The following is a 27,535-nucleotide window of genomic DNA, read 5'->3' on the forward strand; positions in this document are numbered from 1 at the left end:
GACGTCTTGCCGTGGAGCCACGTGCGTGTTCATGTGTGCCCACATGCATGCGCAAACCGCGGAGGCGCGCTCGTGTTTCAAAACGTGCATGAAGTCTAAACTTAAGAACTTTTCAAACCACTTCTTAGCGCTAGGAGCAAAGTCAGATCGCATAATAGCAGGGGCGCCTAGTGCACTTCATTAACATATGAACACTCCCACAATGAGCAATATATGCACGGGAGTTTTACGTCTTATGTGTGGCCGCCTATTGACACCTGCATAATAGCAGTAGCGCGTATGAAGCGCATAATAAGGGTGGCGGTAGGTCTTAACCTGGCGGTGCGTCTTAATTAAGACTTAAGACGGCAAGTTAAGAAGTGCATAATAGGGCCCAGAGTGTGTGTGTGTGTGTGTGTGTGAGAGGGAGAGTGTGTGTAGTAGAGGATTGTCAATAGCACAGAACCATGAAGGAACGAGATGCGTGTCTCTCCACACTGTGTAGATGCTGCAATGGGCTGAATATACTTGTGTGTGTGTGTGTGTGTGTGCGTGTGTGTGTATAAGTGTGTGTAATATCCATGTTTAGAGTCCTTCTGTATTCCGTGACAGCATCTGTTTCTGATGCAGCACTGTTTCAATAAACACTAACAGAGATACACACCGCTGCCATAAAACAAACATCTAACGAGTGTGTGTGTGTGTGTGTGTGTGTGTGTGTGTGTGTGTGTGCGTGTGTGTGTGTGTAAGCACAGACTCAGAAAGGATATAAAAAGTCACATTCCAACTCCTGGGTTTGCAGGAGGTGGCAGATAGCAAGGTGGGGAGGGTCCTGCAGGAAGTCTGTGTTACTGAGCCTGTGGTTTCACATGAACACAGGAAACGCAAAAAAGAAAACTAATTCTTTGCAACGTGGCCACATAGTGAACACTGCTTCATAAAACTTCACTCAGACAACCCAGATATGATTTACAAAGCATGTAGGGTAATGTAGTACAGGACTGCTACAGATTCCATAGCCTACAGAGACATGTGCTGCTGATGATGTCACAATAGCAATCTGATCAGATCTCTGACCCACTGCTCTGGTTCTGGTTACCCAGGACGATGACAGAACTTGATTGTGATGTCATAGGCGTGTATTATGTTAATATGCAGTAGATTTATAAGCCACAAAAAGTGTAGTAGCAGACATCGAACAAGACAAGACAACGTTGCATTTACCATTTACCATTTACAAGTACCAGACAACGAAATCCAGTGAGATGGACATTCTACAGTACCTGAGCCATTTCAAACCTTGTGCTCCTTTTCCTCTGGATCCAAACATATACAACGTTCTGGCGAGATCTTTCTCCAAGGAAGACCTCCGCTGCTTCTTAACTCATCATTTCATAGGAGCTCAGAACCAGACCCAGACCCAGACCCAGGGACAGAATCTCCACCTCCAACAGAACCAGGCCCATGGCCATCTGAACAGACCTATACTCCGTGCTGCTGGTGAGTTTCTTAAAGGTCCACTATATATATATATATATATATATATATATATGTACTGTATGCCTTGCCACATAAAGCTCATCAGCATTTATTGATTGATTCAGTTTATATAAATTCATTTTATTTGTATTTCACTTTCTAGTCTTCCAGTTCCAGCCAGCTGTCCCCACAGTCTCTGCTGCTGGTGAGTACATTTCTTAAAGGTGCTAAAACTATATAAATATAATGGAATTTGTATTATTTAGACTCATGAATGCATATGATATGTTGTGTCTAGTGACTCTGCACTGTACACTGGATGTAAGCACTTCCACATTAAGTCCAGTGTGTCTGCCACATTGTTTTACTCTACTGTATAACTTGCCACATGAAGATCATCAACATTGACTGATTAATAGAGTTTATTTAAATTAATTGTATTTGTATTTCACCCTCCAGCCTTCCTGCCTGCCTCCAGCCATGGACACGGTCCTGACTCCGTCATGGACTGGACTGCAGGACCTCAGCTGGGCCACAGCAGCCAGCAGAGTGTCAAACCTGCCCACCATGGGCATGATAATGACTCGTTCATGGACTGGACTGCAGGACCTCAGCAGAGCGTCAAAAGGACTTGCGGAAGCACCAGCCAAGAAATGAACCGCAAGAAGCGAATGATATAGACAGGAGGCGACCAGACCACCGACCAGACCACCTGCCACCACCTGAAGACCCTTTCCAGCCTCTGCCAGGGGGCCAGGTCTCATCTGACCCATATTGGGACAAACTGATCTCATCTGACCCATATTGGGACAAACTGATCTCATCTGACCCATATTGGGACAAACTGATCTCATCTGACCCATATTGGGAACAACTGTCATCCCAGATTGAGGCCTATCTCAATAAACCTTTTTACAAATTCATTAAGTCTCTCCTGATTGAAATACTTTTGACTTGAATCTTGATTATAACATGTTAAATGTCACTTGGCTGAGAAGAATCTGAATGGGTCTATGGATGGGCCTATCATCATATCCACTAAGAACCATCATACCCTTCAGGAACACCTTTCATAGTTTGGACAGGAAGTCTTCTGCCAGCCCAGGACGTCCTTATTTGGGCATGTCATAAAGAGGTCCTTATTTGGGCATGTCATTAAAAAAGCCGATATGTTAGCAGAACATGGCCTTTGAGCTATCCTGAAAGTACATCACACAGACTGAACGCATGTATTGGACCGGTGTGTGTGTGTGTGTGTGTGTGTGTGTGTGTGTGTGAGAGAGTGTGAGTGTGAGTGTGAGAGAGTGTGAGTGTGTGTGCATGCGTGCGTGTCTGTGCGTGTGTGTGTATGTGTGTGCATGCATACGTGTGTGTGTGTGTGTGTGTGTGTGTGTGTCCATACCTGTGTGTGTGTGTGTGTGTGTGTGTGTGTGTGTGTGATTCTCTCTCACCTGGCGTTTGACCGGCTCTGGCAGTGTCTTCTCCAGCAGGCCCTTCACGGTGGGCTTGCCCTCCTTGGTCTCCTCCTCCCCGGCCTCCACGGCCTTCTCCTCGTTGCTGCTCACCTCCTCCTTCTCCCCGCCCGCCGTCTCCTCCTCCACCACCTTGGCCTCCTCCTCCACCGGGTCCCCGAACACGTTGGGGTCGATCAGCAGCAGGATCAGCCTCACCTCCTCGCTGGTCAGCACGCCCATGATCAGCAAGGTCCCGATCAGCTTGAGGATGGGCACGAACTGGTACTCAACGCTGCCCCCTACCGGGTCTCTGATGTGGGTGCCTCCTCCCTGCACGGCCTCGGTCAGCATGCTGATGGCCTTCTCCTTGAGGATGCCCAGGGGCATCTGGGGGCTGTAGAGGTGCTGCGGGCGCTTGGTGCTGATGATGCACGGAGGGGAGAAGTTGAGGCGGGGCTTCAGGGAGGCGCTGAGCCCCACCCCCGGCAGGGAGTGTCTCTTGGACTCGTCGGGGAAGAGCTTGATGGAGCGCGTCTCGTCCGTCACGGGGATGATGAACTCGTTGTTCATCATGAGGCGGGCCTCTTTGGCCGTCTCCAGGTGGATGCTGGTGGTGATAGGGTGATACGTCATCGTCATTGTCGTCATCGCCATCATGATTACCATCATAATCACCATAAATCATCACCATCATCCTCACTATTACCATATTCATCATCTTCAAATAATGATGGATTCCATGACGATTTTTGTGCACTCTATACACTCGAGTGCTTACACTGTAAGCTTCACACCGTATTACCTCCATCTCTCTAGCCTTATTACTGACCTGATGAGGACGTCATAGAATCCTTCTCTGAGCATGCCGGACAGGTATTGGTTGTCGATGGTGTAGAGGAGCTGTGATTGGTCCAGGTGGCTGCAGAGGGCGTGTGCCACGCGGGTGTTGCCCAGGGCACAGAGGGAGCCATAGAGCTTCAGGGTGTGGTAGTGGAACTTCCTCAGGTCCTCGATTTCAGACAGCTCCAGGATGTCCAGACACCTGAATGAGAGAGAGAGAGAGAGAGAGAGAGAGAGAGAGAGAGAGAGAGAAAGAGAGAGAGAAAGAGAGAAAGAGAGAGAGAGAAAGGGAGAAAAAGAAAAAGAGAGAGAGAGGGAAAGAGAAAGAGAAAGATGGGAAAATAGAGAGGGGGGGATAAGTTAGAGAAGATCGCCCGCGCCTGATCTAACCAGCGTGTCAGCAGGTCTTCTTCGTTTTAGAACGACTCTTTTTAAAGCAGACCTGTTTCGTATTCCCTGTGTTTGTCTATGTGTATAATTGACTGTACAGTATGTGTGTGTGTGGTTTAGGTATGCTGTATGTCTTTATGTTTGATGCCCCTCCCGGACCTGTTCTCCTCAGGTATGTGGACAGCCATCATCTGGAGGGGCTCCAGACACTGGACCACCCAGCCGTGCCTCTCGCTGACTCGGGCCGTCTCCACCGTGAGGAAGGTATTGGGCATGCGGCTCCACAGCACCGCCACGATGGTCTGCACGTCCAGCCGCGGCGGGCACTGCGGCACCGGGTTCCTCAGCTCGCTCTTGAACATGGCCGAGGACAGGGGCATGGCGTCCTGGGGTTGGATTACAGATTGCGGCGTTGGGATGATGTTGTACACGTGACGGCGACAGTCACATTCAGTATGAGTTTATTACCGTAACAAGAGCTTTTTTTGTATGAGTTGATTAGTTTGTTTCATCATCCTTACATTGTTTTAACCCCCTTCTTTTTGGGGGGATTTAACCAGTCTTGACCAGTCCAGGGCTGTATGATCATTTAATAGTTTCAAGTTTCAAGTTTATTGTTACGTCACAGGCTTCGGTTCCTGACATTGCAGCACAAAACAGTAAGGCAATAGGCATAATTCAAGATAAAAAAAATAAAAAAAAGTGACAATAGACACTAGCGTGGGGGAAACAGACCTTGATCTTGACAAACTCAAACTGGAAAAGGTTGGGGCTGGTGGGCTGCACAAACACAGCGGGGAAGAGTTTGGTGTTGGCCTCCACCTAGACACACAATAACGACAACAAAAACAACATCAACAACGTGCTTACAGTCTGCAATGCATCACAACATCAAAGGGAAGGCTGCCAGAGGAAGTTAGCTACAGCTCTGACTCATGTAGCAACGCTACACTAAACACCTCATGAGATTCGATTTATATGATAATTCTCTCTCTCTCTCTCTCCCTCCCTCTCCCCCTCCCTCTCCCCCTCCCTTCCTCTCTCCCTCCCTCTCCCCCTCCCTCTCTCCCTCCCTCTCCCCCTCCCTCTCCCCCTCCCTTCCTCTCTCCCTCCCTCTCCCCCTCCCTCTCCCCCTCCCTTCCTCTCTCCCTCCCACTCACCCTGCCTCCCTCCCTCCTTCTGTCTCTCTCCCTCTCTCTCCCTCTCTCCCTCTCTGGTGCTTCTCTGAGTTGATGTCATTCTGCTAAAATTACCCAACCGTCAGAAGGACGCGTCGAGCCGCAGTCTGCATCGAGACAGCCCATGGATTATCAGGTGTTTTAAATGCCTCTCGGTTGCTCGGTCTCCAGACAGGGTATCAATGCCAGCCATCAGGGAGAGACAGACAGGGGCCAGGGGCAGCTACCTCTGTTGCAGTGAGAAGAGCTTTTCATCAGGGTAATAGTCCATTTATTTCTCAGGAGTGATCACCCTTTATGACGACAATTCACTTCAGAGGCGGAAAGACAGAGAGAGAGAGAGAGAGACAAAGATAGAGAAAGAAAGAAAGAGAGAGATGGAGAGAGAGAGAGATATAGAGGAGGATAAGTCAGGGAAGATTGCCCACGCCTGATCTAACTGAGTGACTCATCCCCTCTGGGCCCTGGACATCAGCTCCATATCCAGTTGTGACGGAGTCGTCATTTGATTGAGATGTTGAATAAAGTGAAACCCGTCTGAAGTTTAACAAAATGATTGAATTTGAATTTGGATTAGCGGAACAGCGGTGTGTTGAAGTGATAACAATTCCTTTCGGAAGCCCACACAACTCTGTTGTGTCAAGAGGGCATTCGGTGGCATTGCACTGTATACATCAGTTACATATACACCTGCCCGTTCACTCCGCTCCTCCACCTCTGCTGGCCGACTGGCAACACCGCCTCTACAGGGTTGCAGCAATGCAGCAGTCGTGCTACCCGGTCACGGCTTTTCACCGTCCTGGTACCCCCCTGGTGGAATGAGCTCCCCAACGCTGTCAGGACTGCAGAGTCACTCTCTATAGTCTGCCGTAGACTGAAGACCCATCTCTTTAGGCTACACCTTAACGGTCCCTCCTGAAACCTCCCCATCCCCATGTTCAGTTTTCTTTATTACCCACAAATTCCTTCTTCTAGCATTATGACTGGCCCCGGCCCGAGCAGAGATGACTTTTCTTGTGACTGATGGATAGATGATTCACTTCACAACAAATGTATTTGTCGTCAGTCACTTTGGATAAAGGCGTCTGCTAAATGCCAAAAATGTAAATGTAAATGTAATAAAGTAAAGTTAGTTATTGTATGGGGAATCCTGCACCTGGAGGTGAGGCGGTAATATTGTATGAGCTGGTTTTCATGGACGCAGATTAAGACTAATCCTAGACTAAAAAGCATCCTCAATGGAGATTTTCCATCGCAATTGTGATTCAGTCCTGGACTAGGCTTAAGCCTGGTCTGTGAAACCGGCCCGATGTGTGTCAGTTAGAGCCAGACGGTGAATGCTACACCTGGCAGCTAGTGATTATACTATAGGACGTCACCACGGCTACTGTACGTGTCTCGTGGAGGTCTGTGTCGTGGTGAACATCGTACCTCGTAGGTGGTGGGCAGCTCCTTGCCGTTGGCGGTGAAGGAGATGAGGCCGGTGGCCAGGTCGATGTGACAGCCGATCTCCAGGTCGGCGTTGGCGCGGGTGGCGTGGCCAGAGCTGATGATGTCAGCACCGCTCACCATGTAACAGTTACTCCTCCTCACACTGCAAATGGAACAGACATGAGGAGGGAATGAGGCAACGAGGGACTGGCAGGGTCACTCAGAGTTGGCATTCATTTAGAGGAGGAACTGATCCAAAACATTTTAAAAACTTGCCGGTACACTGTACTTCATTGCGTTAAAATTATCGACGAACGTGTTGCATTTGTTTTCTTGTTGCATATAAAAAAACACAAAATGGCTATTGTGTGATTTATAAAAAATTCAAAAAAGAATCCAACGATTCCATAGATTACTAAAATGTTTAAGAGATGGCTCTTGCCTTTCGTGGACACGCCCCCTCTCGTCTCCCAGGGTAACAGTGACGGTGCGGGTCTTATTGAGGCTGAAGTGTTTGCTATGGTAATGGTAGTCAGGGGTTACCCAGCCAACCCACACGGAGGCAGGGTCTTGGCCAGCAAACACTCTCACAGAGTGGTAGTACTGCAATAAAAAGCATACATAAACTGAATAACACATACTAACACACACACACTCTAAAACACATGCACACATATCAAACACACTCTCACACACGCACACACACACACACACACACACACACACACACACACCTAGAACACACGCGCACACACACACACACATACTAACACTCTAACACAAACTCTCACAGAATGGTAGTATTGCAATAAACAACATACAATAACCCCAGGGAGCATAATGCTCTCACAGAGTGATACTGTACAATAGTAGGTGTTATATTATTATATTATACAGTATTACTATATATTATAGTAATCTTTACTGTACCGATGTGATGCTGCCATAATCAACTGTTCCATCTTCTTTTAGAGGTTGACTGCAAGGGAAAATCATCAGGCAAGTTCAGGGGTTAACCATGGTCAGGTCAATGTCCTCAATCATTCCTTTAGCCTATCTTCCTCTCTCTCTCTCTCTCTCTCTCTCTCTCTCTCTCTCTCTCTCTCTCTCTCTCTCTCTCTCTCTCTCTCTCTCTCTCTCTCTCTCTCTCTCTCTCTCTCTCTCTCTCTCTCTCTCTCTCTCTCTCTCTCTCTCTCTCTCTCTCTCTCTCTCTCTCTCTCTCTCTCTCTCTCTCTCTCTCTCTCTCTCTCTCTCTCTCTCTCTCTCTCTCTCTCTCTCTCTCTCTCTCTCTCTCTCTCTCTCTGACATAGTGCAATTTCCAATTGAAACAACCACTGTACTGTCTGTTGGAGGATGGTATAACAAACTACACTACCCAACCTCTCTGACCTGAGTTTGGGGGTCTCGTCGGGTGCCGTAACAGTGTTGAGGGACTCCACGGGCATGCTCATTCTGCAGAACAGCATGTCGTTGTTGCTGGTCTGGGTCCCAAATGTCTTGTGGGTGACCTTGAGACACGGGGGACTGTCCACCGTCCCGTCAATCCTCGTCACCTATACAGGAAGTGGAATTAGATCGGAAGAGAGCCCGAGAATGGAACAGTACTCATGTCTCTCACTACTATAATATACAGTATCTAGTGATGCTGAAAACGGATATTCACCTGCCAATTACTGTACAATTACATACAGTAAGCAGCTACTGGGTAAGCGATATTCAGGTATGTTTGTAAGTAAGTACTATGCAACAATGTGTTACTACATTGTCGTTACGATTTCCGTTTCTAGCGTTCAACACACTGTATGGAACATGTCCCTTCGGAGCAGATTTCGCATTCCAACAAACACGTTGTCAATGTCAGCCCCTCGTCGCTGATCGTGCCGTTACCTTGATGTGGTTGTGGTTTTTGGGTATGTTGACGAAGGTGGGCAGGCGTTTGCTGAACCACATGGTGACCTCGCGGTTCATATTTACGGCGAAGGGTTCGAAACCCTCCTGCAGGCCACACATGGTGTAGTACTTAAAGGTGTTGGCGTCCTTCCCCAGGTTCATACGACCGATCTCTGACAGACCCAGACAGCACACCGGGACGAATCCTACAGGGGGGAGAGGTAGAGGTCACTGAACCCCCCAAAATTGCTCCCAGTGAGCAGGCAGGCGCCTTGCATGGTAGCTTGCCGCCCTTGGTGTGTGAATGTGTGTGTGAATGGGTGAATGAGAGGCCATTGTAAAAGTATTGTAGAATAAGTACCGTATTTTCCGCACTATAAGGCGCACTTAAAAGCCTTTAATTTTCAAAAAAAACGACAGTGCGCCTTATAATCCGGAGCGCCTTATATATGGATCAATTGGTTAATTGGTTGATCCATACTGGTTGTACACGGCGCTCAAGGCGCTCTGTCAAAATGTTTCAGTACGACTGGTAAACTACAAAGCCGCACCGCTTGCAGCATTACGGTAATCAGTAAACACCGGTACTGATGTGCTTACTCACAGTCCCACACCACAAGACCCCAAGTAAAGAAGACTAAACAGAGTTTCCGAGGGAACAAAGCGAGATGGCCACAAAGCGAGATGACATACGGTAATATGAATTGCTACAGTAAGTTTCTGTGCTTTTCTCTGAAGTAAGCTCCTTTCCCCATGAAATATGAGTTCATGTATTGAGTCTGAATTTTTATGTTTTGTATTGCTGACATTTTACATTTTTTGATTCCTGCATACCCACTGTCTAGGAAAACAACATGCATTCCAACCATAAAACATCCCCACCAGCCAATTTTGCTTCCTGGCTTGTCTTTCTTCTGAAATAAAATAGAAGGGATGGACCGATAGAACGGATGCACTGAGGGGTATGTTAGTCATTCACTAAGCGATGTGGTAAAGTGACAGCAGATATACTGTAGCTAGGTGCAATTCTCAATTAAATGTGTCGAAAGGTTGTTTGACTGCCTCAGATAAAAGTGGTTATAAAGGAGGGTTCTTTTTTTACTTGCTAACTTTACAAACAGACTAGCCACGTAACACTTTGGAGCTCTATGCCCAATTAAATCTCATACATCACGGCATGTGGGAATTCGATTTCGGAGAAGTTAAGGAAATGTAATTGCCCACCCTTGCTAACCCTAAAATACACAAATGTCAATTTTCTGATTTGAATCATTGTGCAATAACATTGTGCAGCACCTACAAAAACATCAACATGACTAATGTGGGCCTTTAAGAAACTTCCTGTGGAAATGGTTCATTAGGAATGAATGAATAAGTTCAGCTGGAGGATGACCTCAACCGAAACAGAGTCAACAGAATCTCCAAAGAGGAACTCACCGTCCTCTGTCTCAAAGTCGGTGAAGCAGAGCTCTGAGCCCTTGTTAGTGATGAGGATCTCCCCGTTGAGGGTGAAGATCATGGACTTGTCGTCCATGTTGATCATGCAGCCCACCACGTCGCCCTCGACCCACGACCTCCCAAAGAAACGACTCCCCATGTGCATCCGACGGCCCTGGTGGAATAATCATGTGACCAATAACCACCACTTGTTATGGCTGCCGTACAATGTCAGATGATGTTAACACTTCTCAGCTTAACTCAACACTAAATACTGGTTGAAAATAGTGGGCCCGAGACAAGACCATTCTTCTAGTGTAACTGTTGAATCAGTTGGATATACAATAGCTGTCCAGAATTGATGGGAGTCTTAATGTTATCATTATACTGATTATTACTGTAAGACGCATGAAGGTAGTTTACCCTGTATCAATCAAATGATAATCTCTTACATTATTACAATACTATACTCAAAGTGTATTTTGCTTGATTACTGTATGTTGGTTATTATAATGAACAGTCCAGGAGGAATGTGATTATTACCACAGAGGTACACTGTATTAAACAATGCTACTGTAACAGTGTGAGAGTAGGCAGTTGTACCTTGTAGCCATCGAAGACGTACGCCTGGTCGTCCGTCCCCAGCTCAACGTCAGGTCTGCAGCCAGGTCTGGCCCAGCCCACCCTCATGTCCCCTCCAGTCAGCGCCTCAAACTCAAAGTACCACTTCCCTGTCTTCAGAGCGTACGTCTGCTCCACACGGAAGAACCGGATGGTCTCGATGCTCTTATTCTCCACTATGTGGCAGGCTGGGTGAAGGAAGTTACAGCCCATCAACAAACCGTGTGTGTGTGTGTGTGTGTGTGTGTATGTGAGACAATGTCTGTGTGTGTGTGTGTGTGTGTGTGTGTATGTGAGACAATGTCTGTGTGTGTGTGTGTGTGTGTGTGTGTGTGTATGTGAGACAATGTCTGTGTGTGTGTGTGTGTGTGTGTGTGTGTGTGTGTGTGTGTGTGTGTGTGTGCGCCCTGCTCACCCTCCTGGTCTGGGGGGTCAATGTCGTATCCGTACCCCACCATGGTCCTGATGGCTTCTCTGAGGCTGTCTCTATTGGACTTCTTGGTACGTTCATCCAGTAAAGCATATGGCACCAGGCGAGGATTACGCCTGCTCTTCAAATCCTACAGACACACACACACACACACACACACACACACACACACACACACACGTCAGTGATCTTATCTGTAATAATGAATAAGAAGCATTTCAAGCTCATCCATGAATGTTATGCCCGCAACGCATCCCATTCACTGTTAGATCAAGAAAGTGGTCATAAAACATAACATGGTGATGTACAGTACTTAGTTGAATCATTAAGTTACCTGCTGGATGCCATAGGTCCATCCTTGTTTGATCCTGTCCTTGGCCCACACGTTGTGGGCATTCTCGGCAAGTTTATCTACCAGAACCTCCTGACCAGCGTTCAGTTTCACGTCAGACAGTTCCAGTGGCGTTGGCTTATAACCGTTAGACATCACATAGCTACACGCAACACAAGAGGGGAATAACTTAACACAGTGGGAAGAAGCTTTGAAGTCTTTTTTTGCCAAGTATCCTTTTGGATCGACAGTGTTTACCTCAATGGGACTTCCCAGTTTGAATGATGGTGGCACAAAAGAAATAACTGAGAACAGCTCTCCAACCCACAAAACAAAAACAACAGACTCAAATAGTCCCCCATCAGTATTAATCCTCCATATATTCCTTTAAATGGGTGCTCAGCTCAACTCGTTGTGCAGAAACAGAATGACTCACTCTTTGGGTAGTTTCACTTTCTTCAGGTCCTCCTCTGCATTTACGTTCAACAGTGCCACATGGCATCCCAGTGCCAACAGTGTCCTAAGAAAGAGAGAGAGGGGGGGGGGGGCGGTCAAAGGAGTCACATATGAGATCTCAGTGCAAGAAACCTCATGATCACATGACTAAGTCCCAATAGAACAACACCTGTCACTGTCCTACGGTCATAATCATTGGGTCTAAGTGTAAGCGGGAGATCTGCCTGGGAGATAAAGACATGTGTTCTGATGAGCCCATTTCAGAGGTGGAGCTACAGTAGGCCGACAAGCCGCTTTTAGAACTGACTTAATCAAACTCGTACAGTACGACAATCAATCAATAATAAAATAATAAAAAAATATGTGTCAACATGTGATCTATTGCAGTGGTCTACCCTCAACAGTACAGTCCGTCACTGACATCTTGCATATTCAATTGAACATCTTCACCACAGGAAGCGAGAGATGACTCAGAGAGATGAAGCGAGAGATGACTCAGTGTTTAAGGCTGGAATGGGCTCTGGGCTCGAGACTCTCTCTCTCTCCCTAAATCAATATTCCCTAGATTCACTCAGGAGATTGAACTCGTTAGAAGTACTGCTTTAATCTCAGCCTAATCTGCACTTCTGCCGCTGTCAGTAGCACTTGTGTACCTCATGAATGAGTAACTAAAATTAGGATATTTAGCAAAACAACAACAAGCAGCTTACTTCAGCGTTTCGCTAGACATCTGCAGGTTATAATTCTTTTCAGTTTCCGGCAGCTTGATGAAATCCACAAGGCAAGGATGCTGCCTCTTGTTGTCGTCCCGAACCTGTGAAAGAGGCAGTTTAGCATCATTATGTTTGAACATGCATACAGACTTCACTCTGCTTCAGCTGAAGAGAGAATCCTCCCCAATACACATCCGCCACAAATACATCCCCAATGATTAAACGGTTCAGTGAAGAATACGACGGCTTAAAAAAAAAACAGCTCTGCACCGAGTCACATTTAACACATGGAGGTTATTTAAGGCAAAGGTAGAGAGCAGTCTTGCAGAATAAATCTGTGGTTTCTCTCTTCAGAATAATATCTAGCATCAGCTGTTGGTAATTGAACAGAATAAGGTCAACATAGTGGAGCTGCTGTGGTACAGAGCAACATTCACTCTATGAATGTCTAAACCAAGGTAAATGTGCCCAGAATCTAAATAACACAGTTCTTGTGGACTATGTTTTCATAATATATGCCACTAAACTGAAGCTTTTATCCAAAGCGACTCACATTGCAGTGAGTGCATACATTTTTCAGTATGTATGGCCCCAGCGGGAAAGGAAACAACAACCTCACAACCTCTACCAACTGAGCCATCAAGGCTGTCATAAAAGAATAGCAATAGGTATCAACAAAGATAACCCACACAAAGGAGCAAACTCTTGTGGCTTGATAGACACAAACTAAATCCAGGTGGATTCAAGCCTTTATCCTCCATGCCAACTATGTGCCAACTGTCCCAACAACATCCCATCCCGGCTTTGGGACAATGTGACTTTGAGCTAATGAGTTCTCGTTAAAACAAAATTAAGTGCCAACAGCTGTGGCTCCTAAATATTGTCTGTAATAAATGATAAGGTCTGGGTGGTAATGGTGTCGCTCACCCTTAATTAGTTTTGCCTGTCACGGTTCTGTAAGGCGAGATGCTCATTAGAGTTTGTCAAAAGGCCGTGGTATTGCCCGGTCTCCCAGGAAATTATTCTGTGATAACCACTAGTACAAAGAGCTACGCTGTGTGTGCTCAGCATGCTAACAGCTCTGCTCTGTGCTGCAGTGAACAGTGAGTGAGAGAGAGGGGGGGGGGGGAGGGGGAGAGAGAGAGAGAAAGAGAGGGCAAGAAAATCCAATCACGTCTCCTCATGTAAGTGCCTTTAAGTGTATCAGACTACACAATCAGCCAGTTCATCTTATGACAATGTTTTTCAGACGATTAAGACATTAAGGCTATAGCCTACAAACACATAACAAAGGAGGAGTCGATCAGTGTGGAAACATCTCTGGAGAAAGTATTGTGTGAAATCCCAGAGTATTGCGCCTACCTTGCCATACGACCAACCCAGTTCGATCTTGTTCATCCCCCAGAGTTCATGGATGTTCTCTGCCAGCTTGTTCCGGACATGGTCCAGATGAGGGGGGAGAATAACCTGGAGAGAGGAGAAAAAATGGAAGTGGATATTCAGTGGGCATAAATACATATTTTAGCTATCACTGTAATAACATTGAACATCTATTGATATGGGTGTGATATGACGTTTATACTGAAGCATTATTGTGGTGCTATTGACTAATGCCTCAGGATGTAAGACTCCTGTATGCCCGAGTACGTACAGCACTAGTGTCCACAGGCGTGGGGATGAAAGAGGCCTGAGAGAGGAATTGGGTGGTCCCCAGCAGGTCCCGGACCCCCTCCAGGTCCCTCTTGTACTCTTTCACAGGCTCCACGCGCATCTTCTCCTTGGGCAGCAGCGCCTCGTAGCACGGGGAGTAGCTCGCCGGCGGCAGGAACTTGAAATCTCCATGACGCCCGCCCAACAGGAAACGGACCCTGAGAGGAACCAGGAAGTCAGACGTTTGAGTAAAAAAATGGAACGCTCCACTTCTTTTATCAAATGAATCAGGAATACGCAGATTCTAGCTTTGCTGCCCCTCTTCTTTTGATCGATGGGAAAGTAAATAGGTGCATATGTTCCCCACCCAAAACGAATCTATAAAAGCCTTTGTGCTATTGTTGCCATGGCTACTGTATCGTATGCCTACGGCCTAAATCCGCTTCACAGTCGCAATCCCTCACACTTGACAGTTCCTCGTTAACAGCTCCCTAATTGGCTAGCTTCACCCTTTGACCCTTACTTGACCCCGGCGGAGAAGCTGACGACAGGGAAGAAGAAACCATCGGTGTTGAAGTCCTCGAACATGCCCTGCACTGGCTGCCCGTTGATGCGGAAGGACATGCTGGGGGCGCCCAGGTCCAGACAGCAGCTCACCACGTCGTCTGAGTTCAGCAGGTGCTGGTTAATGGAGGCCACTGCCCGAGGGATTCGGCCTGGACGAGGAGAGGAGGGGTGAGGAGAGGGCAGAGTGGATGGATAGATTGAGTGGTGGGTAGAAAAATGGTTTTCAAAGTCATGGGAAATCTAGGGCAATGTGTCAGGGGGTTTAGAGTTAGTGAGCGGCGGGGGGGTGGGGGGGATGGGGTTGGATTGGGGCTGTTCTGTCTGTAGTGTCCTTGACTACAACATCAATACAACGACCCGAGAATGTCAGACCTCAACTCCCAAAATAACAGCACCGTTTAACCTACCATTTAGATACAAAGACCTTCAAAGTTTTCCCCATACTTTTCCAACGCAGCCGTACATGTCCAAATACTAATTCTCCATACTAGTCTATTGTGCTAAAACCATCGACAGGTGGTTTTTAAAACAGAACATCTGCTCACCTGACCACAGGTGGAGGCCGTCGAAGCTGTAGGAGTAGAGGTCGTCCCCCACCCCGTTGCCCCCCCAGCCCTCTCCGCCCCCAGGGTAGGGGGCGTAGCCCTTGGTGGTGGCCCAGCCCACGCGCAGGTGGGTGGGCTCGCTGGTCACAAAGTGGTCCACCTGGTCAATCATCAGCTCAAAGTACCACTTCTTATACTGGGCCGAACCCTCAGTCATTCCCAGGAAGATGTTGGGCCTCATACTGGACACACACACACACACACACACACACGGTGAAACATTCATATAGTTATGAAAGGCTTGGCTCCGTTGTACTGATTCACTCTCAACTATATCGGCCTTACATGGCAGTGTAATAACCTACATTCTGTGTATATAATGCATACTATGCTATACTAACAGAGTAAACAAAGTAAGTACCTGCAATTATGGATTAACAATGATTGCTGAGATGAGATGCTGTAGTACATTGAAAGTATGGTGGTTCTGTTACCTTTGAACATCATTGACCAGACGTGTCTGGAGCAGCAGGTCCCTCTTGGGGAGCAGGTGGTCACAAATGATGTTCTGATTGGCTCTCACTGCCACCCCGTTGCAGACACAGAGAGAACACAGAACGTCCAGAATCTGCAATGGAGTCACGGAGGGAGAGAGTGATAGAGAGAGGGAGAGAGAGAGACAGACTGCATTAGCTTACCTGCAATAGGGTCAACTCCCCTACAGACATAAACACAGCAGTGCCGCAGGCGCGCCTCTCTCTCTCTGGCCGACAGCAATAATCCTCCCATTTGTAACAACCAACTGCTTTATGATTACTGCCTGGGAAAGCAATGCCAGTTATACATAGAGCAGCATGCGTGTCCCTATCTTTACAAGGCCATAGCCAGATTCCTCAGCCCTGCATGAGTGTAACCCCTGCTGTTTACAAGGATGGCCCTACATGCCCAATAAGCCCCCAAGAGCAAATATTGGAAGACAGACATGCTTACAATGCATATAAAACATACAAGGAATGTCAAAACAATGTCATTTGATTTGTAGCACAATAGCTAGGCTATTGTTAATGCAATGTTGCCGTGTTGACAGCTAGGAAAGCGACATGCTGTATCTACATGGATTGTTTGATGTTGAATTGTTTTCAAAAAGGGAATCATTGCTAAGATTCATGTACAGCAGTGTCTCTGTGTATCATGTACATGTCTATCTGCTAGGTTTATACAAGCTTGGAGGGCTTAGAACAACAACAATGGGTTAACAATGGGTTTATAATATTAAGAGAATGTTTAGAATGGGTTTAAAACATTAATATCATGTTTAGAACGGGTTTAGAACATTGGGAGAATGTTTGGAAAATTGGTTTCAAACTTTTAGTGTGTGTTCAGAGAGGGCTGTTGCTCACCTTATGGTTGCGTCCGTGTTTGTAGAGCAGAGAGATGATGGACTTGATGTGTGCTTTCTGGATGATGTTCAGAGCCTCTGGACTCTCTATCAGGATGCAATGGAGAACCTCCAGGATTCCTGAGGACAAGCCATTATGTATGTCATTACATCAGGCTAAAACTATTGGGAGAATATCGGTTCCAGAATCAACAGCTTCTGACTAGGTCACTGGGACACATTAGCATCCTACGTTCCATGAATAAGTAGCTACAGTATGGAGACAATCAAATATTCAGACCACATAAGCCAGTAACTCTCCAACCATCATTTCGATACTTTAATTTGAAGCCTGTATTCACAGCGGTGTGTCTACCTGATGAGGACTCCAGTCTCTCCAGCTTGCTGACCAGCCAGTCCAGGTTGCGGGAGAACTGGGTGCAGTTGTCCCTGTTTCCACAGATCAGAGAAGCTGGAAAAGAAGAGGAAGCAGGCAGAAGGGGGTGAGAGGGGTGAGAGTGGGGGTGAGAAAGAGGGGTGAGACAGACAGTAAGTGGGCTGTCTGAGGCCTTGTCCGTCCCTGCCGGTGACATTTAAGCTAGTGTAATAACCTACAGTATGTGTAACAACCTATGCAATTACCCTGTAACAGACAAATAAATAGCTGCAATTATGGATTAACAACGATGTTCGTGTCTGAAAGGAGCAGCGGTGTTTGTCCCTGTCCGTGCCGGTGACATTAAGCCGTCTCCTCATTCCTCACCATTAGGGTCGGGGACACCAGGACAGATAATGCCTCTGAAGCAATTTAACACCGCTTGGTGCCAAAAGAATACTGATGCGGGGTCTAATCTCTCCACTAATTCACTTGGCTCGAGAGAGCCTCGAGAGCCATCCGTCAATCCAAACAGATGGGGAGGCAACACTTTGAAGGCCTTAGGTTAATTCAGCAGGATTTGTAAGATTTGAAACTTAATTCCTCCAAAACAAAAATGACTGTCCATGGTATTCTCTCATTCCAAAGATTGTGAAAATCTTGTGGTGACAACTCAGGATGGCCTCCCAATAGAACATGTTCAATCATACAAACATCTTGGAAACCTGACAGATAAGAAGCTGAGCTTCATTAATCATGTCATCTTGTCAAGAACCTGGTAAAAAAGAGTTGAGAATTGCATTTTTTTTATTACCGCTTTGCTTTTCTTATGATGCCAGGAAATAGCTTGTATAGTGTACATTCTTGTCTGTCTTGGATTTGATGATGTAAATTTACAAGCTGACCTCAAGCACTAGAGTGAAGGCACTTGATTCTGTGTATCATGTGGCCCTAAGGCCTAAGGCTTATCACTATACAGTGCTGTTGGCTGGTCCTTACGTAGGCTTATTGGCTTTACGTAGGCTTACATATTGGTATACTCTGATCTACAAGGCCATTCTGGGAAAATTAACACCTAATATGTTCTTCTTCGATCAAATCTGAAAAGAAATACCAGCTTCACTCTCACTCTCTCTTACTCTGAACAATTTTACAAATCAGAACGGATCATTAAAATAAAACCATGTTCTAATTACTCAGCTTCACAGTTTTGGAATTCATTACAGACTACTTTGAAACTCCAGTAGCTTGTTTCCTTGGAGGAGTTGAAACGGTTGGTTGGTGTACTCACGTAACTGAGGAAAGTCATTATCACTAGGCTCCCCTGGCGGTACATTATGGTTGATTTTATTGCTGATTGTATAAGTATAAGTGTGTAAATACATTGTATGTGTGTCTATGTCAGTAATAAATATATGGTGTGTCTGTCCAATTTGTTCTATGGTTATGGTAGTAACTAATACATCATATACAATATGTTGTGCCTCCTAATCTAACACGCCCCCGTGAGCCTCGTTCTGGCGCCCCCTCCCGGCCGGATTGAGTGGGCCGGATCTCTGGCTCTGTTTGCAGCAGGTGTGGGCTATTACGTTTCAGCCCAGCTGTCCCAATCACCACCGGGACAGCCGCCTACTTAACCCTGCTACAGACGGAGATCCAACGCTTGGATATAACTTTCTGTATGGACCCCTCTGACTTCTCTCAATTGGATTTCTCTCCCTGGCTCGACCCCTGGACTCCCCTCTGGACTACTCTCTCATGGATCACTCTCCCTGACCCGATAAGGATCTCGGACTTTGCTCACTAGGGTAGTATCGCAGCACATAATACAACACCCCTGACCTCATACACGCACACACACATAGTATAATTACACACCCCATAACTATCGCCTGCATCACACCTTTTGTTTGTTTTTCCACTAGTTAGTGTAGGGCCTATTTTCTTTGTTTATATTTTCCTTAATAAATCATTATATATTCTCCTGGCCTCTGTCTCTGTTTCTCTGGGGTTCCACCACATTTGGCTTTCCAGTTTCAAGGTGTGCATAACAGTATATCCAAGCCATTATGAGCCAAGGTGGAACTCCAGAGAACAAGGGTGGTTCCCCGGGTATTGGGGTTCTCCCATTAGTCGTAGATTTACGCAGAGAGGTAAATAGCCATGCTATGCAACTTACCAGTCTGCAGGCCGAGCTCCAGAAGGCCTTCCCCACGGTCCAAGGCCAGATAGCCGTACTGGAGAATACCACCCGTGCCACCGTCGGGGTTGTAAATAGTCTCGAGACGAAGATGGACGCCCTGTCCGGGTCTCTCGCCTCCATCCAGCGTTCTCTGGACCTCATCGCCGCTGGCAGCAGACCACCCCCTGACACGAGTTCCATATCTGGGCAGATGACTAATCCCCCGGTCGATCCTGTGAACCCCGTTTCGCTCTATCCTCCTGTCGCTCACTGGGAACCCAGGTTAGTCAGCCCCGCTCCATTCCATGGTGACTTTGATTGTTGTCGGGGTTTTCTGACCCAGTGCGAATTAGTATTTACGCACCAGCCTTCCAAGTACTCCTCCGACGGGGCCAAGGTAGCGTTTATCATGTCTCTACTCGCTGACAAAGCGCTCAAATGGGCCATAGCCGCTGTCGGGAGCAGTTCAAGATACTCCACGGATTACCCCCTGTTTAAAGCGGAGTTCCGGTTCGTGTTCGACCACCCCCAGGACGGGCAGGATGTAACCGGCCGCTTGTTAGCCATCTCCCAGGGTTCCCGCTCTGTAGCCGAGTACATGGTCGAGTTCCGTACTCTAGCCACGGAGACAGGCTGGAATGACGGAGCCCTCCTCAGCCTTTTCCACAAGGGGTTACATGATTCCATCAAGGACCTGTTGGTGCGCGACGATCCCGGCACCCTGAATGAGCTGATTACCCTGGCCCTTAGGATGGATGCACGCCTCCAGGTACGACGCACCGACCGCGTCCAGCGAGCTGTCACGCGCCCCACTACCTATCACGCCGGAACGACCCCGCCCCCTTCTCTGCCCCTGCTGCCTCCTCCTCTCGTGGCTACTTCCGGGGCTGGGGAGCCCATGGAGATCGGACGCTCTCGGCTCTCGCGAGAGGAGCGAGAACGGAGGCTTCTCAACAAGCAGTGCCTGTACTGCGGCAAGGAGGGGCACATCATCCGGGCGTGTCCTGTCCGGCCAAAAGACCCAGCTCACCAGTAGGGGGCATACTGGTGAGCAACACCTCTCTCTCTCAGCCCCAGGTCACCCCCAGTCGCCTATTCCCTGCCACTCTCACCTGGGGGAAGGACACCCTGTCTGTCAGCGCCCTCATCGACTCCGGGGCTGATGGTTGTCTAATCGATGAAAACTTAGTCCACCAGGCGGGCATTCCCCTAGTCCTTCTAGACCGCCCCATCATGCCTAGGGCCATTGATGGCCGTTCCCTAGGAACTATCACCCACACCACTGGGCTTATATCTCTTACGATCTCCGGGAATCATACAGAGGAGATCCGGTTCTTTGTCCTTCAGATCCCCACGTCTCCCCTGGTGCTGGGTAGACCCTGGCTCGAGAGACATGAACCTCACATCTCCTGGGCTTCGGGCCAGATCCTAGGCTGGAGAGGTACGTGTTACGCCTCCTGCCTTCGCTCCGCCCTGTCTCCCTCTAGCGACCCCAAGTCTAAGATCACTCCGCCTGACCTCACCGGGGTTCCTCACATCTACCACGACCTAGCCCAGGTGTTCAGCAAGGACGAGGCACTCTCCCTTCCACCCCATCGCCCGTATGACTGTCCTATAGACCTCCTGCCTGGTGCCACCCTTCCTAAAGGTAGACTTTACAGCCTCTCACTCCCTGAAAAGGAGGCGATGCGTAACTACATTACGGAGTCCATCAACTCTGGTATCATCCAGCCCTCCTCCTCTCCCCTCGCGGCTGGATTCTTCTTCGTATCCAAGAAGGACGGTGGGCTCAGACCTTGCATTGATTTTCGGGCTCTGAATGACATTTCTGTAAAGAACCGTTATCCCCTTCCCCTCATTAGCTCCACCTTCGAACCCCTCACCCATGCCAAGGTATTCACCAAGCTGGACCTACGTAACGCCTACCATCTAGTCCGCATCAGGGAGGGGGACGAGTGGAAGACCGGGTTTAACACCCACCTCGGCCATTTTGAATACCGCGTCATGCCTTTTGGTCTATCTAATGCCCCTGCTATTTTCCAGGCCCTGGTCAACGATGTCCTTCGGGACATGTTAAACATTTTTGTTGTGGTGTACCTTGACGACATTCTTATTTTTTCTCGGTCCGTGGAGGAGCACCACCAGCACGTCCGGCTAGTCCTGCAGAGGCTCCTGGAGAACCGCTTATTCGTGAAGGGGGAGAAGTGCGTTTTCCACACCAGCTCGGTCACCTACCTGGGTAATGTGGTGGAGGACGGACAGATGCGGGCGGACCCTGCCAAGGTCAAGGCCGTCGTGGAGTGGCCTCAGCCCACGGACCGGACACAACTTAGACGCTTCCTGGGGTTCGCGGGATTTGTGAGGCGGTTCATTAAAGGGTTCAGCCAGGTCGCAGCGCCGCTCACTGCGCTTACCTCCACCTCACGGCCTTTCTGCTGGACCGCCGCTGCTGAGACCGCTTTCGGCACACTAAAACACCTGTTCTCCTCCGCGCCAGTGCTGATCCACCCCGACCCCGAGAGACAGTTCATTGTAGAGGTAGATGCTTCGGACACGGGGATCGGGGGGGTCCTCTCTCAACGGTCGGGGGAGGACCAGAAGATACACCCTTGCGCCTACTTCTCTCGGCGCTACGAACCCGCGGCCCAAAATTACGACGTGGGCAACAAGGAGCTGCTGGCGGTTCACGAGGCCCTGAGGGAGTGGAGACACTGGCTGGAGGGAGCCAAACTACCGTTCCTGGTGTGGTCTGACCATAGGAACCTCACTTACCTTGGGTCCGCCAAGAGGCTCAACTCTCGACAAGCCCGCTGGGCTCTTTTTTTTAGTCGTTTCGACTTCACCCTTACCTACCGTCCCGGCTCCAAGAACGTCAAAGCTGATGCTCTCTCCCGCCAGTTCCCCAAGGCGGATTCGGGTGTCGCTGAGGGGGGAGATACCATCCTGTCCCCGTCCCGGGTGGTGGGGTTCGTAACCTGGCCCGTCGAGGCTTTGGTGAGACAGGCTCAGCGGGCCGAACCAGACCCTAGGACCGGACCCCCTAACCGTTTGTTTGTGCCTACAGCTGTCCGAGCCAGGGTGTTGGAGTGGGGCCACTCCAGCTGCTTCGCTTGCCACCCCGGCGAGCGGCGGACGGCGGCATTCATCGGGAGGAGGTTCTGGTGGCCCAATCTCAGGGGGGACACCAGGGAGTTTGTGGCCGCCTGTACGGTGTGCGCCCGTAGTAAGGCCTCCCATCGGCCTCCTGCGGGTCTCCTGCAGCCTCTCCCGGTGCCCAGCCGACCGTGGTCGCACATCGCCGTGGACTTTGTTACTGGGCTCCCTGTCTCCCAGGGGTGCGACACCATTCTCACCATCGTGGACCGGTTCTCCAAGGCGGTCCACTTCGTTCCCCTCCCGAAACTGCCCACAGCGGCCGAGACGGCGGACCTCCTAACTCTCCACGTCGTACGCCTCCACGGGATCCCCTCGGATGTGGTTTCTGACCGGGGCCCCCAGTTCGTCTCCAAGGTCTGGCGGGCCTTCTGCAGAGGCATTGGGGCCACCACCAGTCTCACCTCCGGGTACCACCCTCAGTCCAATGGGCAGGCCGAGCGGGCCAACCAGGCTCTGGAAGCCGCTCTCCGATGTGTCTCCGCCCACAATCCCTCCTCCTGGGCGAAATACCTGCCGTGGGTGGAGTACTCCCTCAACACTATGGAGAGCGCCGCCACTGGTATGTCCCCATTCGAATGTTCCCTGGGTTACCAACCCCCTCTGTTTCCCCAACAGGAGCTGGAGGTGGCGGTCCCAACCACCAGGGCCCATCTCCGCCGGTGTCGCAACGTGTGGAGGACCGCCAGGGCGGCGTTGCTCCGCGCCACCGAGCGCGCCCGGCGGAGCGCGAACCGGCGGAGGGTGCCGGCCCCTGACTACCAGCCAGGTCAGAGGGTTTGGCTGTTGGCCCGGGACCTGCCCCTCCAGACCTCCCAAACCTCCACCCGGAAACTCAACCCCCGGTACGTTGGTCCCTATCCCGTGGACCGTATCGTCAACCCCACGGCGGTACGTTTGACCCTTCCTCCCTCCCTCAAAATACACCCGGTGTTCCATGTCTCCCAGCTTAAACCTGTGGCCGCCAGCCCTTTGTCTTCCCCCAGCCCGGCTCCGCCGCCGCCCCGTGTCCTGGATGATGGGGACCCGGTATGGACGGTAAACAAACTACTGGAGGTCCGCCGCCGGGGTCGCGGGTTTCAATACCTAGTGGACTGGGTTGGCTACGGGCCCGAGGACCGGACTTGGGTGCCTGCGTCCTATCTCGCCGACCCGTCCTTATTGGAGGATTTCTACCGAGCCAACCCCGGGGCCCTGGGTCCGTCGTCCGGTGCCTCCCCTGAGGAAGGGGGTACTGTTGTGCCTCCTAATCTAACACGCCCCCGTGAGCCTCGTTCTGGCGCCCCCTCCCGGCCGGATTGAGTGGGCCGGATCTCTGGCTCTGTTTGCAGCAGGTGTGGGCTATTACGTTTCAGCCCAGCTGTCCCAATCACCACCGGGACAGCCGCCTACTTAACCCTGCTACAGACGGAGATCCAACGCTTGGATATAACTTTCTGTATGGACCCCTCTGACTTCTCTCAATTGGATTTCTCTCCCTGGCTCGACCCCTGGACTCCCCTCTGGACTACTCTCTCATGGATCACTCTCCCTGACCCGATAAGGATCTCGGACTTTGCTCACTAGGGTAGTATCGCAGCACATAATACAACACCCCTGACCTCATACACGCACACACACATAGTATAATTACACACCCCATAACTATCGCCTGCATCACACCTTTTGTTTGTTTTTCCACTAGTTAGTGTAGGGCCTATTTTCTTTGTTTATATTTTCCTTAATAAATCATTATATATTCTCCTGGCCTCTGTCTCTGTTTCTCTGGGGTTCCACCACATTTGGCTTTCCAGTTTCAAGGTGTGCATAACACAATAAACATAATATAAGTGTGTCTGTATGTCATTTGTTTTGTGATGTCTTGTGTGTCTACATTTGGGATTTGTTCTGGTCTTGGACCAGGTTTCTGACCAGGTTTCTGTGAAAAATAGATGTTATTTCAATAAAACTAACATGGATAAATACAGGTTAAATAAATCAAATATAAAATATTTGGCTGGTCTGGGTGGTGATGGGAGGGAGGTCTGAACAAACAGAGCTGCCTACTTGATCACACAAATCCTCTCTCCTCTCTCACCAGACTGTCATCCTTGAGAATGACCCCTGTGTTGGGTTAGCGGGCAGGAGTCTGTGTTTGGACTCAGTGGGGTGTGTGTGCGTGTGTGTGTGTGTGTATGTACAGTAAAGGTGTGTGTGTGTGTCTATATGTGTATGTATAGGTGTGTGTGTGGGCGGGTGTGTGTGTATATATAGATATGTGTATGGTTGTGTACAGTACGTGTGCATAGGCTGGATGGGGGGGGGGGAGATGAATATGAGGGCAGTCAAGGTGAACTGAGGGAAAGTTGTTAAAAATATAAGCCTCCTTCGATGACAACAAAACAAACTACCTAAGAAACTGTGAGTGAAAAAAGCTCAACTTTTTAAAGGTCATGCTCCTCTTCACGGTTGGGCGATCTTTTGCGATGACCATGAGAGGACACACTAATACCAGAGACAGTGATGAAGCAGCTGGAGCAGAACATTTGTTAGTCAAATTATTCTGTTTGAGCATCAATCTGACTGGTGTTAACACCCCAATGAACCAGGACGCAGTGTAGCAGGTAGACATGGTACGTCAGAGCAGGTCACTTTTGTATGTGTGTAGTGAAGCCTCTCTCTCTCTCCCTCTCTCCCTTTCTTTCCCCCCTCCCCCCTCCCCCCTACCTCTCTCCTCTCTCCCTCCCTCCCTTCCGCTCTCTCTCTCTCTCCTTACCCCTCCTCTCCCTCCCTCCCCTCCACCTTCCTGCCTCTCTTGTGACTGATGACCACCAAAAAACTGCCATGTCACTCCTGTCAGCAGCTCTGGTCTCCAGATGGGGGCAGAGGGACAGGTGGAGGTGACATAGGAAGGGGAGGGGGGGGGTAGATTAATGTTCGGGGAGGAGGAGGAGGAGGAAGAGGGAGACGGGTGAGGGCGGTGGACGATGCAGCTACGAGGGACAGCCTGAGTGTGGTGTATTAGAGCTGGGCTAAAAGAGAGGCTTGCACACCTCTGCATCTCCCTAGCACCGGAGTTGGGAGAATGTTGAAATAGGTAACCACACCTCTGTCACCCTTCTCTCTTACCTCGGTTCATCCCTCTCTCTTACCCCCATCATCCCTCTCTCTTACCCAGCAGTTTGTAGAGGAGGTTGAGGATGTCCTTCCAGGCCCCCTCGGCCTCCTCCCCGGCCACCTCTCCGAAGCTCGCAGCGCTGTCGTACACGTTCAGACAGTCAATGCACTTGGACAGGAGGGCCAGCATACCCTGAGAGAGACACACACACACACACACAGACACACACACACACACACACACACAACCAACATGTTCATACTAGTGCCAAAGTGAGTCTGGTTTGTCCAACAGTTCATCCTATAGTATAATGTATTAGGAATTAATCTAAGTGGTTTATGATTTTTATTCAAGAGTGCCTTCGTGTGCTCAATGGTGACAGCCATTCCTTATAATAATCTACTGCATGCTGTATCCTGCACAGTTAACACTTCATAAGTCTGTATGAATGCATTTATAACGCTTTGGACAATATGGAATTAAGTGATTTATTCTTGTTGTCCGCCTGTTAAACCTCTTACATCTCTGCCGTTGGGGCGGCAGGTAGCCTAGAGGTTAGAGAGGCCGGCCAGCAATCGGTAGGTCGCTGGTTCGATCCCCACCTCAGGATGGGTCACTGGAGGGTTGCTGTCATTATATCTAAGGTGCCTACCACTGCTGTTGTGCCCTTGAGCAAGGCACTTAACTCCTAACTTCTCCAGGGGCACCAAAGACGGCTGACCCTGTGCCCCGAGCCCAGAGCTGTTCTGTTCTGTTCTGTTCTCCCTGGGGGGAGTCATGTGCACACACTACATTTAGTTGTCTCAGTACTTTGTCTCAGTGCTCTCTTCAGTGACAATATAGTTGAATCTCATCATATGTGAGCTGGTGACTGAGGGGGTTGCTGGCATCATATCTAAGGTGCAGTCTAGTAGACACCTTGGATACCATGCCAGCAATCCTCCAGTCACCAGCTGGTGTGCCCTTGAGCAAGGCACGTATCCCCTAATTGCTGCAGGGGCCTGACTATGGCTGACCCTGTGCCTAGAGCAAAAAATACATTTCGTTGTACTCTGTGCAATGACAAAAAGGTTGAATCTAATCTAAATCTAATCTTATCTCTTGTCTCCTCAGGCCCCACCTCCTCTTTGAAGACGTCCTGTCGTTTGATGAGTGAGCGGAGCAGGGCCTGCTTCTCCTCGTGCTCCAGCTCTGAGGCCGGCTGCTGGAAGTACTCGATCAGGTCGTCCAGAGTCTGCACAATCTCCTCAATCGGCAGGTCCACCACAGTGTTCTTATCACCTCCCAGACTGTCCAGCCCCCTGAGATAGTGAGAGGGATAAGACAGAGTGAGAGAGATAGGAGAGAGTGAGAGGGATAGGAGAGAGTGAGAGAGATAGGAGAGAGTGAGAGGGATAGGAGAGAGTGAGAGGGATAGGAGAGAGTGAGAGAGATAGGAGAGTGAGAGAGATAGGAGAGAGTGAGAGAGATAGGAGAGAGTGAGCGGGATAGGAGAGAGTGAGAGAGATAGGAGAGAGTGAGAGGGATAGGAGAGAGTGAGAGGGATAGGAGAGAGTGAGAGAGATAGGAGAGAGTGAGAGAGATAGGAGAGAGTGAGAGAGATAGGAGAGAGTGGGAGGGATAGGAGAGAGTGAGGGAAAAAGTGAAACTTTCATATATTCTAGATTCATTACACAAAGTGAAATATTTCAAGCCTTTTTTTGGTTTTAATGTTGATGATTACGGCTTAGAGCTCATGAAAATCAAAAATCCAGTATTTAAAAATATAAAAATATTACATACGACCAATCAAAAAAAGGATTTATAATACAGAAATCGATCTTCTGAAAAGTATGTTCATTTATGCACTGAATACTTGGTCTGGGCTCCTTTTGCACGAATTACTGCATCAATGCGGTGTGGCATGGAGGCAATCAGCCTATACATGCACAGCTATAGACAGAACAGTTCTGTATAAG

The 27,535-nt window shown here is 49.0% G+C and overlaps 1 protein-coding gene across 1 annotated transcript in view; it reads right to left on the reverse strand.

Moving 5' to 3' along the window:
* Nucleotides 1-27,535, reverse strand: part of ryr3 (ryanodine receptor 3) — a gene marked incomplete at both ends in the record, with an annotated part of 132,242 nt that overhangs the window by 54,260 nt on the left and 50,447 nt on the right. Inside the window, 24 exon segments of the mRNA XM_080531575.1 lie at nt 2,910-3,519; nt 3,742-3,954; nt 4,302-4,528; nt 4,878-4,964; nt 6,752-6,914; nt 7,194-7,354; nt 7,682-7,730; nt 8,141-8,304; nt 8,639-8,847; nt 10,079-10,253; nt 10,682-10,887; nt 11,115-11,259; nt 11,464-11,623; nt 11,897-11,980; nt 12,627-12,730; nt 13,992-14,096; nt 14,281-14,497; nt 14,803-14,995; nt 15,392-15,633; nt 15,886-16,019; nt 16,792-16,910; nt 17,146-17,241; nt 25,634-25,769; nt 26,698-26,878. Coding sequence (XP_080387701.1) covers nt 2,910-3,519; nt 3,742-3,954; nt 4,302-4,528; nt 4,878-4,964; nt 6,752-6,914; nt 7,194-7,354; nt 7,682-7,730; nt 8,141-8,304; nt 8,639-8,847; nt 10,079-10,253; nt 10,682-10,887; nt 11,115-11,259; nt 11,464-11,623; nt 11,897-11,980; nt 12,627-12,730; nt 13,992-14,096; nt 14,281-14,497; nt 14,803-14,995; nt 15,392-15,633; nt 15,886-16,019; nt 16,792-16,910; nt 17,146-17,241; nt 25,634-25,769; nt 26,698-26,878 — 4,180 coding nt within the window.

The sequence above is a fragment of the Nansenia antarctica genome (assembly GCF_963989245.1).
Source record: "Nansenia antarctica genome assembly, chromosome: 1".
Taxonomy (NCBI): domain Eukaryota; kingdom Metazoa; phylum Chordata; class Actinopteri; order Argentiniformes; family Microstomatidae; genus Nansenia; species Nansenia antarctica.